Here is a 16842-nt window from a genome sequence, read left to right as displayed (position 1 = left end):
GATACTGGAGCCAAGATGCTGGTGAGATTATATTGGCAGAAAGAAACCTAAATAGAATCATAGAATGATTTGGGCTGGAAGGGACCTTTAAAGGCCATCTAGTCCAACCCCCCTGCAGTGAGCAGGGACATCTTCAGCCAGATCAGGGTACTCAGAGCCCCGTCAGCCCGACCTTGAATGTTTCCAGGGATGGGGCTTCTACCACCTCTCCAGACAGCCCGTGCCAGTTTTTCACCACTCTCATTGTAAAAAATTTCTTCCTTATTTAAGTCTGGTCTAAATCTCCCCTCTTTTAGTTTAAAACCATTACCCTTTGTTCTATTGCTACAGGCTCTGATAAAAAGTCCCTCCCCATCTTTTTGGTAAGCCCCCTTTAAGTACTGGAAGGCCGCAATAAGGTCTCCCCAGAGCCTTCTCTTCTCCAGGCTGAACAACCCCAACTCTCAGCCTGTCCTCATGGGAGAGCCGTTCCATCCCTCTGGTGGTTTACATGGCCCTCCTCTGGACTGGTTCCAGAAGATCCATGTCTTTCCTGTGCTGAGGACTCCAGAGCTGGACACAACACTCCAGGTGGGATCTCACCAGAGCAGAGGGGCAGAATCACCTCCCTTGACCTGCTGGTCACACTTCTCTTGATGCGGCCCAGGATATGGTTGTCCTTCGGGGCTGTGAGCGCACATTGCTGGCTCATGTCCAGCTTTTCATCCATCAACACCCACAAGTCCTTCTTGGCAGGGCTGCTCTCAACCCCTGCATCCCCCAGGCTTGTATTGATATTGGGGGCTGCCCTGACCCAGGTGCAGGACCTTGAACTGCACCTTGTTGAACCTCCTGAGGTTCACACAGGCCCACTTCTCGGGCTTGTCCAGGTCCCTCTGGATGGCATCCTGTCCCTCAGGCGTGTCAACTGCACCACTCAGCTTGGTGTCATCTGTGAACTTACTAAGGGTACACTCGATCCCCCTGGCTATGTCATTGATGAAGATACTAAACAGATCTGGTCCCAGTACAGACCCCTGAGGGGCACCACTCATCACTGGCCTCTGTCTGGACATTGAGCTGTTGACCACTACCCTCTGGATGCAACCATCCAACCAGTTCCTCATCCATTAATTAATCCATCTGTCAAATCCTTGGCTCTCCAGTTTAGAGGGAAGGATGTTGTGGGTGACTGTCAAAGGCCTTATTGAGGTCCAGGTACATGACAGCATAATAATGAAGCAACTCCTGTGTACACTTCAAACAACAGACAAAAGCAATTCTGCAAATGGAGAAAGTGGAGTTACCTAACAGTAGAGATATATTAATATAAGTTATGAAGTCACATAAATTATGTTAGACACTAATTTTCTGAAGAGTAGATCCATATAAACTTGGCATATATTAGTATATAGTTGGTAGTGCAATATAAGGATGTTTCAGGGAAAAAAAAGACTGGATTAGACAGGAAACTGAAGAACTTCTATAAATATGAACTGTGTACCCATGATCTTGGATTACTGTATGAGTTACATCTCCAAAATGACTCCTTATGCTATTAAAGGTTTAGTTTATTCTCACCCTGAAAAATATCACTAGAAATTTTGAGGTTGAGTGTCTGCTTTAATGAAGTACAGTTAATGTCAAAAAAACCCATTTTTATTGTGTAACTTTGTAATGCTCTCTTCTAAGAGGAGTCTTTTGGAGACTATTTAAGGAATCCAGGAAGCATCCCACTGCTCACAGAATTTCTTGAAATGCAGTATAATCCTAATCCTTTACGGTAATAAACTTGCCCAGACTTTAAAGCAAAGATGACCTTTCTAAATTATAAAATGCTTAGTGCACAACTACCAAAGCATCTTGACACTCAAATCAGAATTAATTATATATAGCTTTAAAGAGGTCTAATATTCCCTTTTAGCATTTTAACAAACTATTTTGATCTTATTCTTCCTGTGGTGTACCAGAACACGTTTTCTAAACGTATTTATAGTTTCTGTATCTTAGTGTTTGTGTGAATGATATACTGTGATTTTCCAATCTTGCATTAGAATACTTTGTTATATTGTTTATTTTATAATTAATTTAAATTGCTTAAAATGACTCCTATGTAGACATAACTATATTATTCTTTAAAAAAATCAAAAATCAAGTGCTAAGAAATGCAAGATAGGACGTTATCCCTGTGGCTTAAATGCTTCTCCTTTCCACGTCACATGTAACAGTAATGTTTGTTATCCATCTTAAATCTGTGTTTAATTCCCATATCCCACCATGACTCTTTCGCCTAGACACTTTCCAAGTCTCATTTCTAGTTTTCTTGTCCTTTTCCTGCTCGCCCTGTATATATCCTTGTCTCTTTTCCACACTGTCAGCTCAGCAGTTAAAGACAGGCCATTTCCTTGTTCCAGCTTGGGTGTTTTGGCCTAAAGCTATACAGTTTTGGGAAAAACCCAGCCCAACCTGAAGCAGGAGCATGTTCAATAGAACGTAATCATTGGAAAAATCAGCTGCTTAAGGTATCTATTGAATACATGCCAAGAGCTTACAACTTTGCCAAATTTGGGCAGTTTTTCACAGACGAGAGAGATGTTACTGTGTCAAATATCAAGGTCTTCGTCTAATGCACAGATGTATCACTAGATTATTCTTTTCTTTTTATTTTTAAATGCAGACATACCTGGGGATGGCTGGCATTTTCTGTTGAAATTAATTTTAGAAAATTATCTGAGGCAATACACCAGAACCTTCCACCCAAATAGTTATTATTAGGCAAAGATAGAACAAACTGCAAATTAATTGTTAAAACATCTGGAGTTGGGCACTCCTGACTTGTAGGCTTCATTACCCACCTTTCTTTGTACAGGATTGTGGCAAAACTAGTTTTGAACGTAGAAGGCCAAATTCTATTTTCTGGACTATCTGCAGTTCCATTGATTTACATGGGATTGCAGAAAGTGTAAATCGGCATGGAATTTAGGCACCGTATTTAAAAGCCTCACTTAAGCTACTGTATCTTCATTTTTCTAAGCTTTTTGTTTTGGTGCTGTTGACTGTCTGCCATGACACTGAAGCTAAAGCATCCCATCTGTTTACCACATTTACCAGCTTTACTCAATTATTAAGCTATCACCTTGCATTTGGTGTGTAATATGTTAGATTTTAAAACATTTTTTGAGGAGAGAAAAATGGCAAAGAGCAAGAAGCAGTAGTTTGCTTAATGCATTAACTGGAAGTTAATGTTTTATATTGTCATTTTATATTGTCTGTTTCTGGGTTTTGTTGGTTTTGGGGGTGGTTTGCATTTTTTTTTGTCCTGGGATCTATTTATAACTGACTGAAGCACTTTTGCAGGTGGTGTTTTTTTGCATGCTAATCCTGCAGAGAAACATTGTGTCCAACAAAGTATGCTGGGTCAGCAAAACCAAGAAACTTGTGCTGGAAAGACAGTATCCACAGGTATTTAGTGTGTATGGAGATTTGGCGAAATGAATTATTAACTGTCATTGACAGAAATTGTCTGTTAGAAAGTTGTGCATTTTTTTTCTTTCCCTTAGAACAGATAGTCTTCCTTTCATAGGCAGCAAAAGACTCAGCAATGTAAGCGTGCATTTAATAAAATACTTCATTAAAATTTTTCATCTGTATTCTGACTATCCTTTTAAAACAAATGATCCTTTTTGTGTTATTTTCTGTCACTTGTCCAGTCATACACAAATATATAGCTACACAACTGAGATGGTCCTACAAGGATTATTTAAAAAAATTAACACTGTTCCACAGTGGTTTCTGACATTTTGATGGTTTATTTTAATGATCAGATTAGTGGGGAAAACTAGATTTCTTCTGATGATTTCTACAGTGTCTGAGTTCAGCCAGACACTTTACATAGGGAACGAACTGAAGGAGGTACAAAAAGAAGGCAGAACAGACTGGAGTAGGCCAGACTTTAATGACTTAGGAAGGAAGGGGAACCATGAATCAACAGAAGCCCTATGGAAGACTTTCTTTCCTCCAGAGGGCTCTTCCCAGCATGGCTATATTGGAGACTTTGATGCATCATTGAGGTTTTTTTTTATTGGTGGAACACTGTCTGGTCCTATGCAATTTTAAGGTTATTTAGAAGGGGTAACAGCTTATGATATTCTGCAAGTTTCTGAGTGATTTGATACTTGTGGGTACTAGCATGGTAACCATTAATCTTTTGACAGAGACTTTTAAAGTAAATGGATTGAATTGCATTGTATTTAACCTTATGCTTAATTATTTAAAAGTGTCTACCTGTTGCCCCAACTTCATGTCTATTTGCAAGACTGAGAACACAGCAGTTAAAAATGAGCTTCACATCATTCAGATATTGAATCTAATGTTTACATTAATTTCCTTTATTCTTAATGAAAATTTTAGAGAAAGTATAAAAATTGTTGCCTTCCAGTGAAGGGTCTGTAGACTTGACTTTAGAAAGAATGTTGTCTAAAACCAAGGGCTATCCTCAAAGATACCATTGCAGAGCCTCCCTTAACTGAAATTTCCCCTTTTTATAGGTACAAGACTTCATGGGTTTGCATAGGCATGAAGGCTTTTCCGCAGGTCACAACTGTGAAGTCAAAATGAGTCCTTTGAATCTGTGACAGAAATAATTTGGAAGAAGGTGTGGAATGGCCATGAAAGGTGCCTGTTAAGTTTCCAAGTAGCCTTCTGGTAGCCAGGCAGCCAGAACATATTCAAGTCTTTCAGTGTCAGGGTGACAAAGACATGAATTACTGTAGCAATCTCAGTGTGGAAATTGTTGAAACTTTTCACCAATTGTAAATAGAAGAAATAGTTTTGGTCACTGATGATGCTTGCATGCTCTGGGTGGGGTCAGTAGGACCTCTGATCTTCAGATTGACTGGTTGCTTTTTCCTGATTCAAGATGCTAAACAGTCTTCCACCAGTTCTTCAGATTAGCTTTCCCAGTCCACAGCAGAATCTTACCAACTGAAGGATCATCAGACTGCTAGCCTGCATCTAGCCTGTCTCTATATTTAGTCACTGGTTAAGCTGCTTAACTACAGCAGATGTGTTGGATGAGAGGGAAATACAGGGTTGAGTATACTTTGCTTATTAGAGCCGCTGCAATGAGTATTTCTTCACTAAACTGTCTAATGTATACTTGGGGGAGGGGGGGAGAGAAAAAAAAAAAAGTTGAACTGAAGGCTGATACCAAACATAGCTTGCTTGGAAGACGTATTTGTAAAATAAATATGCTAGTTGGAAAAAGAGCATTGGTACAAAAATACCTTCTCAAACAGTTACGTCAATGCTTACTATTGTGTTAACTGCATAAGAAGAATATTGATCTAAACAGACGTTGTTTCAAAAAACATTTTGTAGGTGATGTTCATGAAGGTCTTGGCTTCTAGAATGATACTTTCTTGTGGAATGCTGAGAAAATATGTAGAGAGACAGTCTTTAAAGAAAAGTAGTTTTGTTGCCTAATTTTGCAATAGGCAAGTCAATGTATTTGAGAAGCATATGCTTATTGTTAAACCTCATGTCATGCATTATTTCAACAAATATTTCCTCCTAACCTCAAATTAACCTTTCTTTTGTGGTGCTTTGGCTGCCATTTCTGCACTTTTGTAGAGGTGGCACATCCACAGCAAAAATTCCTGACTTTTGCTGACCTCACATCATTTGCTGCCATTGGTTGGAAAGCAGGTGTCCTATAACTTGGGATGTAAAGTAGCACAGGTAGCAGTCTGCTGAAGTGCTGGATTTCCTAAAAAGTTTATGCAAATCAACGAATGAGATTCTGAAGCAGAAAAGGAGGTACAAGCCAAATGTGAGAGAAAATGGAAACTACTTCACATTGAATATTGTGGCAAGCTGGATAACAGGTGATCTGGAAGAAGTCTTTAATATCAGTATATGGCAAGCATAATCTGAAAAAATAAGAGCAGACTCTGTCCCTTAAAAGAAAAATACACTCCTGTCATCTACTGTATTTAAGCTGTACAGTTTGACCTGTAACTGGCATTGAAGTTCAGGGCTAGTTTGGTTAATGATTAAAATACTTTAAATCATTTTATTGTACTTCTCAGAAGCCCTTGAAAGTGTTTCCTCAAAAGCAGCAAGAAGAAGATACCTTGCAGGAAAAAAAATAATCTGAGTATTATTAGCAATCTTAGCTGCAAAGATAAAGGTTTCTGTATATTTAGTGATTGTAGATTGTCAAAAGTGGAAGTTTTTAGTGAAAAATAGTACATGCTTTTTGAAGAACAAAAAGGGCTGTAGGGAAACAGACTTTTAAACTTACCATGTTTCTGCTTTTTCCATGTTGTTTGAACTCTGTAGGCCTGGAGTTATCCCTGTGTATAGGGATCTCTTTATATTTGTGTAGGTTTCACATATGTACAGTAGCCCACTCCTCACAGAATATCTAGAAATTCTGGACATCTCTACAGACATTGAGCAGAAGGAAAGTTATGGTGGTGCGCAGTGGTTTCACTTAATTGGAGGATCAAGAAGGTGCATAATAGGTTTGGGGTTTGATGCTGTAGGTGGCAATAAAAGGATCAAAGGTATATGCCCTACGCCCTACATAGCTATTAGTGTATGAACCTGCTGTAGGTCAGAGTTTTGAGAAGCACCAGACCTACTGTGTATGAACTGTACAGTTTATGTGTGACTGCTCAGTGGATCTAGCATGTCCTGAAGGTGGTGGATTTACTGCACATGTGCATACCAGGAGTATGCACGTATATCTGTCCAGGAGTTCTGGTCATGAAATATGGTAGCTCTGTAACTTACAGTGCATGTTGCAAAGTGTGTGATGTCTGAGAAGAATATCCAGGATTAAGATAAACTTAGTTTCCAGTGTTGGTAGTAACTCACCGTTACCTCTTTTAAGTCCGTAGCCATGTATAAATGTGGTTTTAATACAGGCTTTAAAATGGCAAGGAATGGAAGCTTCCCTGTGGAATTACTTTACTGCATTATTTCCAGGTCCCAGCATTCACTTTTACATGTTCTATTCAAGTGTGATTCCTCTCTCAAAATGATGTTTTCCTTACATTGTTGCCTTCCCAAATTGCCTTTCTGCTTGAGATCTTTGCAGTTGAGTTTTCAGTGGTTGAGATTGTTGGGAATTCTTTTATTTTCAGAAACCCTATCCCAGTTTTTGTGAACTGGAAGCATCAGTAGTTGAATTTGGGAGTAGGTAATGAGGCTGTTCTATGACATGGTAGTGGTACAGTTAACTGTATCAAATCCTTTTTTATGGTGTGTCTGGAAGGTCAGCGTATATCTCTTGGTCAATGCAAGTTATGTCTTATATTTTTTACCTTTTTCTTTCTATTTATTTTACTTGATTATCTTCACAGTCTTCTTTACTGAAAATATTCGCAACATTTACCAACACAAGTAGAAACAGGAAGGATTTGTGTTACAACCTTGATAAGAAAATATTTGAATGTCTTACCACAGTAGTTCTGTTGTGCATTAAAGGCAGTAAGCAATGTGTGTGATTGGGTATTTAACAATGGTGCAACTTCTCTCAAGTCCTCTTTGATTTTGTTACGCATTATTTGCATAATTGCAAATAAATTGCATATTGTTTTCTAGCAGTAATTTGTTAGGCTTCATCAGGTGGGCTGTGGTCTGTATCTGATAAAACCCACAAGCTCCAAATGTTAGAGAAACTCTGAAAGATAGCATGACTTTGAGAGATGATCACAACAGGTGCTCAGGAAAGTTCTGTATCATGGAGTTTAAATCCTGTCCCTGTTAGTTCTTCCAGCTGCATATTGCCAGCATGCTAGTGCAGCTTTTCCAGAGCGTAAGTGCAGTTTGTTCTGAAATGCCACGTACTTTCTAACCTATAATGAAACATCCATTTAAGATTAAATTAAGAGGCGTTTTTTTGCATATCTGTATTCAAGCACATTGCTTTGGGGAGTGTCTTTGTTTTGCCCATGCAACTTTTGCAATTCTCAATGTAATAATTTAGTGGTCATTTAAATACCTAAATACTTTCAATAAGTTTGTGTGTAATAGTATCCTTTGTAAGCAGTGTTAATTTCAATACAGTAATTTTTTAAAAAGATGGTGTATTATATTACATCTTTATGTTATTATTACAGATAAACACAAATCCCCTTCAGATATAATACGAAGTTTTCAGAAGAAAAGTCAGTTTCGGACCATTGCTCCAAAAATGGTACCAAAAATTTTGACATCTGGAGTGGTTTCTTGTCTTCAGTCATCTTTGCCTGAGCAAAATGCACCAATTTCAGCTGCAGGTTGTAAACCACTGGTGGTACCAACTCAAAACTATGCTGTCATGCAGGTGGCTGGTCACGAGGGGACTTTTTCTCTGTTGGCCTTGCCATATATGGCCCCTGCCCTGACACAGCAAGTCCAGCAGTCAAATGTTTCTGAAAACCTAAAGCTGCCTATCCCTAGGTACCAATCTGTAAGAAATAAGTTGCTGAGTGACAAAAAAACAGCACAAATCTCTGTATTGGGTGCATGTAACAAGACTCCTACCAAAGCATTGATCTCATCACAGACTTGTCCCATGACTACTTTAACTGAAGACTGTTCTGAAACTCATTCTAGTTCAGATTCAACTGAGCAAGCGATGCTAGCAGACTCTGACTCAGCTGAAATTACAGCTGCCACATTAGTAAAGAAAAGTGACTGTGTGGAATCTGTATCTCCTTTAGTGAACAAAACTGAAATTGCTAATGATAATGTTTCTGGACCATCTGTAGTTAAAGACTCTTTATCCAAGCCAGCAAGTGCAATTAATCCCATAAAACTAAGTCTACGCTCTGCAAAGAGAGCATCTGGAACCACAAAAGAGTCAGTCATAACGTCTGAGACACTAAAGGAAAAACCCACAAATTCTGCTGCTGTCCTGTCACCGGCAGGTTTTGGCAGTACAATACAGATGACTCCATCAGCACCAAAAGGAAAACTTCCTATTCTACCTTACTCAAGGATGAAAAATTCAGTGTTGTGTAAATCTAAGCAGAATAATAATGTTACGGATGTATCTGGTCCTTCATTAAGATCTGAAAGTGAAAAGATACCAGCTTTGGCGAAAACTTGTCATATTCCTGCTAAAGCATCTGATAAGCGGTCAGCTGTATCATTTACGCAAGTCCCCAAACAAACCATTCGAGAAAATACATTATCTCCATCCAATAAAGTGGATATCGACAGTCTTAAAAAATTGAACAGTGCAGCCTCTCTAAGAAGAGGCAGGAAAAGAAGATCCCCAGATGATTTATTGGCTTTTCAGACCAAGCGAAGGAAATGCGTCATAAGTAAGTTTAGAGAAGGAAGAGAGAAGGCAAAAGTTGATCTTCAGCCACCTGAAGACAAAAAAGCAGAGGCAGTAAAGAAATACCGTAGTATTAGACCAAAACCTGTGGTAGTTGTGCAGGCTTTTGCACCGCTGACTTCTGCAGCAATAATAGAGGCACCGTCTCCTGACCGTTTAGACCAAGACATTTTTTTAAATAGTTCATTTCCCAATAAATATTTAAGTTACAAGCACAGTGATGCAACATCAGCTCAATCAAGTGATTTAAGTAGAAATGCATGCTCAACCGTACCTAGGCCATCACATAAATGTCATGTTTGTAACCATATATTCCAGTTTAAGCACCATCTTCAGGACCACATGAACACACATACAAACAAACGGCCTTACAGTTGTCGAATTTGCCGGAAAGCCTATATTCATTCTGGAAGCCTGAGCACACATATGAAACTCCATCACAATGAAGGCAAACCTAAAAAGCTTGTGTGCTGTGAATTCTGCGCTAAAGTTTTTGGCCATGCAAAAGTGTATTTTGGCCACCTCAGAGAAGTGCACAGGGTTGTTATCAGCACAGAGCCCTCTACTAGTGATCAGCAGCTGCAAGATGCTTTAAAGAAGAGAGGCACAAATACAAAAGAGGCAGAAGAAGCAACAGAGAGGTGAGCGTTTTCACTAATTAAATACTAGTGAAAACAGGATTTCAGGTTGTCAGTGGAAATTCATGAACATCACCATTATGAAAATTTTTGCTTTTTATTCCACCCTAGTGAGATTCCTAATGGCTTAAATATTTTCGTAAGGAATCTAGTCAGACCTTCCGGTACACTTTAGCAGATTTATTGAATATAAATGATTACTGACACTTGAATATCCAAAGTAATTTTATATGTATTCTAGTAATACCCAGTATACTGCCAGTGGAGCTGTTTTGGTCAGTTGATTTCTCACAGCTCACTCTTTTTCTGTTAATCTGCACTGTCTTCTGTGTCCTACCCATTTTGGGATTTTCCCCAGAAGGTAAGTGAACCAACTGCAATAAGTGAAAAGCAATTCACATTTCAGTATTAGCTTGTAGTTTGTTTACCCTATTAAATATCATTATCCCATTTCCTTCTCTGGAGTGCTGTGAGCTAATCTGTCTTGTGCATTGATTACTGCTGGTTTTGTACTCACTTAGCCAAATAGAAAAGCTAATGTTTACCATGTTAAGATGGATAGAACATTCTTTTATCTCCATATTATGATTTTGAGGTGAAATTTCCTGACATGGTACGGAAGTTGGCTTTTTGTTTGTTCCACTGTGTATTTTCTTTCCTTGAAGTGCACTTTAAGCTCAGCGCTTTAACCTGACACCTCAGTACAACACTACAGTTCAGTTTTACACGTTTTGCTTTGCATAGCTCCACTCACTGGGGCATTGGTTAGAAATTTTTAAGGTATTGAACCTGAGAAACACCAGCTCTTCTCTTTCAGCCTTACCAGCCATCGTACAATGAATCATTCAGGTTATCTGTTTTGTTGGGTGATCTGTGTAATGTGTATAAATACACAGTATTATGTGGTCCTTTTTATAGACGTTGAGAGGAGGTTTCTGTGGAGATCTTCTTTTGATAAGCTTGACTTAAACCAGGGACTTGCTAGCTCTGCGTGTATCTGTTCCCGTTGTACTGCAGAGCTGTCCAAAATCAATGAGAGGGGCTGTCCAGTTGTAAATTAGCTATTTAAACGTTTTAAAACTATGTTACAAACTTTTAGGGGAAAAAAACCCAAACATTGATGTTTCATTGTTTCCATCATGGAGTAGGGGGGTGGGACATGTAATTTTGCCTTGAATTGACCTTAGATCACTCAATGTAAACAAGTTTGTTTCACTTAGTAGTGTGCTACCGGCAATACTCATTTTCACTTTTCTAGCACAGAGCTAGAAGTATTTGGATTGACCTCACTGAATTGGGAACTTTAAAAAGCCATTATTAACCTTTTATTAAAAGGTTAGTGTTGTTAAAAATTTGTTTCTACCAAGGCTAATTTTGGGGGCGATTCTTAAACTCGGCAGTGTCCAATAGCATTTGATTGCAGTTGTTTCCTAATCAGCCTTGTTATTTCTTTTTCTGTTCCAAATAAGTTAGATACTGTAGCAGCTGTGTGTGTTTTTAATTAAAAGAGTGTTTTTTGAATGTCATCTCTTCTTGGAACTTATAAGGACAGAAATTGCCGTCTCTGTTTTGTGCATGGCTAATACTGAAATAGTTCATATTTCCTTTTTTTAACAGGGGAAATAAATGCAATTTTGAGGACCTATTCCATAACCCAGGAGAAGTGAAATTACAGATCAAATGTGGTCGATGCCAGCTTGTTGCCCAGTCTTTTGGTGAAATGAAGTTTCACTTACTGTGCTCTCATGGAGAAGAGATCCAGGGAAGAGTAAAGGAAGGGGTTTTGCAAGGAAATAGAGGAGCTAAGGGGGATCTGATCAAACACACAACCCCCTTCTGGAGACAGCGCAATGAGAGAAGACATTTAGCAAAATGCAGTGGCCATGAGGAGTTTTATGCTTTTCCAAAACTGAAAAGGCAGATACACTTTCACCGTCAAACTAATGTTGATATGTTACCTAAAAGTGAGCTAACTCAGTCAGGAAGCGGTGAAGCAGCCAAGGAGATGCAGAATGTAGGTTTTAGTGCGCCAAGCAAAAAAATAGAAATTTGGTCTAAAGCAGGCTATAACTGCATTTTGTGCAAACAGTTATTTGGAAGAAAAGAGGATCTTTGTACTCATTGGCAGAGTCATCATAACTGTGAAGACCCTTCCACTTTATGGACAATTTTTAGTTTGTTATCAAAACAAGGAATTATTGAACTTTCTAATAATGGTGAATATTGAAGATCAGTTCTACGATGCTCTGAAAAACATCAACTAACTTACCAAATTGTTTATGTTTTTTGCTCTGTTGTTAAGCTAACTCAAGAGATGTATCAGTTCGGATGTTTGTTTGCTGGGTTTGTTGGGGGTTGGTTTTAAGTTATGGTAACCTTTATTTTGTTAAATAGAAAGTCTATTTATCCAGTATCGTTCCAGATGAGTACATGCAAGCTGATATGAAACACTGTACTTCGAGTAAATACTCTATACTAGTGGTTAACATTAAGGAAAAAGATTTTCAAGTTAAATTATGCTATACACACAGAAATCAGTTTGTATGAAGTAATCTGAGTCTCAAATGGAATGATGAACCAGACTGGAAGTGTAATTTCAGTAATTTCAGTCCCAACTGTACTTCCAGACTTTATGGTAAATATATATTTTCCTGCAGTTCTCTGGATCATTCAAATGTGCATACATGCAGCCGGCATTCAGGAGCTTTATGATCTATAATTCAAGAGCTTTTGATTATTGTTTTCTTGATTTCAGTGTCATTGCTTGCAGGTTTGTTATTGGCAGGTCTTTCAGGTGTTATATTCTGTCCTGGTAACAGCAAGGATATTTGGATTTTTAAAGTGAAAAATTTACACATATTTCTTTGCCTGTAGCTCTTTAGGTTGAAGGCGAGTTAGTTGCCACCTATGAAGATGGAACCCTCAAAGCTTGACTGCTTTATGGAAAAAAAAAAAACAACCAAGTTTCTTTTAAAAATAGTAATCTGACTTGGTTACTCCTGGGAAGTTTGACATTCTGCAATAGACTGCATGTTTCACAGTGAACTTTTAGCATATTCCTTGCACCTCCTGTGACAACAGCACTAATGCTGCCAACAGCATTAGCACTCTGCCTTTCACGCTCTTGGTATACAGCTTTTGTGCCTCTGCAGCTCACCCAGTCTGTGGCTTTAAAGGGAATTGTTCCTTCGCTTCGAAGTCTGTGGTACAGGTAGTGAGGTTTTTTCACTTGTGTTGCTAGATTTACTGTACTAGAGGAACTGCATGAAGCACCTTAACTTTCCAGTATCAGGAGCCAGTCACAGGTACCTTACCAGGATGCAAAGCTGTAGCAGCCTGTAGTGCAGGAGCAGTGCGTTTGTGTCCCCCTGCTCCAGAGCAGGCATGGTAAGTGACCGATTCAGCACATCTCCAAGGGGGCAGGTCAGCTCAGGCGGTAAAGAGATGGAGTTTCGGAGCTCAGATTTGATGGAAAGGTCATTGAAGCCATTGAATCTAGTTTGAAACTGGTATTTAAACTGCTGTTACTTAAAGCCTTATGTACCTCTGAATTATTTGGGGAGCAATAATGGAGACAGTGTAAGAAATTGCTATATCACTGTTCAGCAGAAGTCAGAGCACACCAGAGGGCAAACTGAAAAATACACCGGTACTGTCTCTACAGTAATACTATATTCATTTCTTCTTGTGGTCAAACTGTAATTGAGGGATTGCAATGATGAAAGAGTCATTCCTAAAATGTCCTGGGTTGCCTTTCAATGTTTTGCAAAAGTTGTCGTGATGAGAACATGAGAAGAGGTCTAAAAATGTTGGGTTTTCTGAGTGGGATTCCAGAAGCTGTTGCAATCTTTTGTGTATGTGTTTTGGTTTTAAACAGTAAAGGCAATTTTGATGAGCTGTTAGTTTTGAATTTAATTTTTGTCATATGGTGCTTTGCCCTGGAGTTGAACTATAAGACTGGAGCCAAGAAAAATAAAAGAAAAAGAGAAAGTGCTCATAGAACTGTACAGGTGCTTGTTAAGGTGGAAGAATCCCTGTGGATTTTCAAAGCTATCTGTTGCTGTAAGTACATATTTGTGGTTGTTTCTTTGCTTTCGTATATTACTTTTGTATGCTGGAATACTTTTAAAATACTACTTGTTCTTATTCTTGACACACCCATCTTTTAATACCTACAATACCTACAATATATTCATATTTATTTTCACTAGGTAGATGGAGGAGAATGTATGGCGTATTTGGAAAAGAATAGCTAACTTTAAAGTCAGTGTTTCATATCAAACTGAGACTGTATTCAACTCAGTAGAGTGTGTTTGCATTTAGAAGCATTTTTTACCCCAGCTTAATCCTTTAACTTTCAAAATCAAACAGCTCTGTGTTTTCCCCGAAACAGAAATGTGAGAACAATCCCTCCTTCACATAGTTATAATATATCAAAGGGAAGTTCATTCCCAGTGTAAAGCATGCATTTTAAGAGTTGGACAGAGAACATTAAAAAGGTTTGGTCATGTTCATTATTTACAGCGGACATTAAATCACCTTTCTTGCACAATCTGCCGTCCCTTGGTGTGGTGTAAAATGAGCTGAAATGAATGCAGCTCTGAGACGGAGCCCCTCGTGTTCAGAACAGCACCAACGATGGCAGAGTTGTCCTTCAAAAAGTGTTTGTTGAAAAAGGTGGTGTGTCAGAGCCCGTGATGTAGATGAGTTGTTTGGTGGTAGTCATCAGGCAAGAAGAGTCACTCCCTTTCATTTCGTGTAAAAAGAGAGGGAGGTGCAATGATGATGGGAGGAAGGAGGTTTGGGATGAGGGAGTGGGCTGCATGGTTTTTTTGATGGAAATTTTCGTGTACAGTCTTTTCATCATATTTCTGCACTTCTCTTCCTTTCCTTAGTCCAGGCCAAATGGGTAACGGGGTCTCAGCTTTCAGCAATTTAAACATGTTTTAAAGTATGGTTCTCAGCCATTTCTCGGTGTCCTCATAAATGTTTAAAATTAGAAGCCTTTTTTTCTGAGCCTGAAAGCGTTCTTATGTTTCAGGCTGTTACGATTGTGGTAGATTATGAAAGGTTGGGATTTTTGAAAATAGCTTTGCATTAAGTACAGATGTGTCCTTTGTTTAAAATGTGTTTGTTTTGCGTTCGTGTTCATTTTGATAACATTTGGAGGTATGAAGTGAGCCTTATTTACAGCAACATTCAATAACGCATTTGCTGTTCTGCGGAAGGGTTGTTATGAATACAGCTTGCTGTTTACCTTGAAGCTGGACAAGTTAACATCTGGTTTTGCACATAAGTTGTATTTTTAAATTGTTAAAATGAATGTTACTGGGTTTGTAGCTGTAGTTTTGTTCCCCTCTGATTTTTCATTAAATCTCTGTTTCAGCTTTAAAGCTGTTCCTCACATGGAAAGTTGTTCCTTCATCATCACACCATAAATAATCAAAGCTGGAGGAGTTCCATTGCTTCTCTGGCTTGCAGAGTATTGCCCTTCTCCAGCTGCCGAGCTACAGTTTCCTATGGCTAACTTGACATAGTTGCTGGCATTAAATTTTTTACTTCATTTATTTATTAGAATTTAGATCTCTGCTGTTTAGCTCCACCAGAGTTGCTGTCATACCTCATTAGATACTTATTTTATCTGCTATTCACTGAGCTCTTTAGAGAAACTGTCATAAGAAGGATGAACAGGTATTTAAGAGAGCAGATTTCAGCCCTAACTTTGTGCAGATGATGCTGACGTTTGAGAATCACCAGCTTATCTAGGCTCAGCCGTGTAGTGTATTATATTTCTACAACACATCCACCTACATGCGCATCTATTTGGGAATGAAATGTATACTTCAAATTCAGCTGTCAGTTATTATTATCAAACCTGTACAATGTAGGTTTCTGATTATTATGCATAAAGATTAAAATGCTATTAACTGTAGTAGGTTTACTTGTCAAATTCCTTATTGCTTTGAAAAATGAAAATCTCTGCGTGCTGAGTATGACACAGGATAAATTTGGTCTCATGAAGGAAATTCTGATGGCTTAAAGGTTGTCCTCATTTCAGTGTGTGCTTTTATAGCTGATCTGTCACATTGTAGGATTTTCTCCACGTTTTATTAAATTGCCATAATTTTTCTTGGTTAGGAATACTGGAGAAGACCTGAGCCTGCAAGCAAGTTTCAGGAAAAAACATGTTTACTTCCTTTCTCTGTACAGGCAGACACGTCCATGGAATCAAAATGGTCTTGGTGGCCCTACATACACATGCACAGTGTGCGGCAACATGCAAGATTTGGGCTTCAGTGTATGACTTTATGTGGCTGACCGTTCTGCAGGGCCAAAGTAGAAACTGCAAATTTGAGTGTAAAAATAACTTGGTTTTCAGACTTGAGTGAATTTCTAATACCTTATTGACAATAGTTCAAGAAACCCTAAGAAATGACGATAGCATACTTCTCTACTTGTGCTGTGTTTGACAGTTTTATTGGTGTAGTAGCACGAATAGTGTTCTAAAGTGTGATGGGTCTGGTGCTGTTGGGTACAAAGGAAGCTTTCTCCCTTCCATTTTTTTTTGCCTTTTACTGGCTTTTCCATGTAAGCATTAGAAATGAGGGATGAATCATGATTTCTTCTGCTGACAAATCCAGAAACATTATTCTGAAGTTATTTTGCAGAAACTTCCAATTTTAGTCTAGAATAACAGATGGAATCAGTGAAAAGAAAATTCTATTGGAAAGAGATACATAAGCAAACTGTCCCATATGTGGATTTCTCTGCACAATTACACTGCTGTAGATGGAATTTATAGATGATAGGTCTTCTACCGGCAGGTGTGAACAGTTTGTTCTTATCCAGTTACTTAGAGTGGCCAAGGGGAGTAAGAATAAAAAAAAT

General features: G+C 38.6%; 1 protein-coding gene across 2 annotated transcripts in view; it reads left to right on the top strand.

Moving 5' to 3' along the window:
- ZNF438 (zinc finger protein 438) overlaps positions 1-15886 on the top strand; it is a 52656-nt gene extending 36770 nt beyond the window's left edge. Inside the window, exons 4-6 of one of the 2 annotated variants that reach the window (XM_009955015.2) lie at positions 3337-3441; positions 8109-9957; positions 11572-15886. In XM_009955015.2, the coding sequence (XP_009953317.2) occupies positions 3337-3441; positions 8109-9957; positions 11572-12181 (2564 nt within the window). In that variant the 3' untranslated portion in view covers positions 12182-15886. Of the gene's footprint in view, positions 1-3336; positions 3442-4624; positions 4654-8108; positions 9958-11571 lie in introns of those variants that run through there. The other variant, XM_086466762.1, reaches the window with a different exon arrangement.
- Positions 15887-16842: the final 956 nt, after the last annotated feature.

Source organism: Leptosomus discolor, chromosome 6 (assembly GCF_034619465.1).
Source record: "Leptosomus discolor isolate bLepDis1 chromosome 6, bLepDis1.hap2, whole genome shotgun sequence".
NCBI classification, from domain to species: Eukaryota; Metazoa; Chordata; class Aves; order Leptosomiformes; family Leptosomidae; genus Leptosomus; species Leptosomus discolor.
This window is presented reverse-complemented; position numbering and strand designations above follow the sequence as displayed.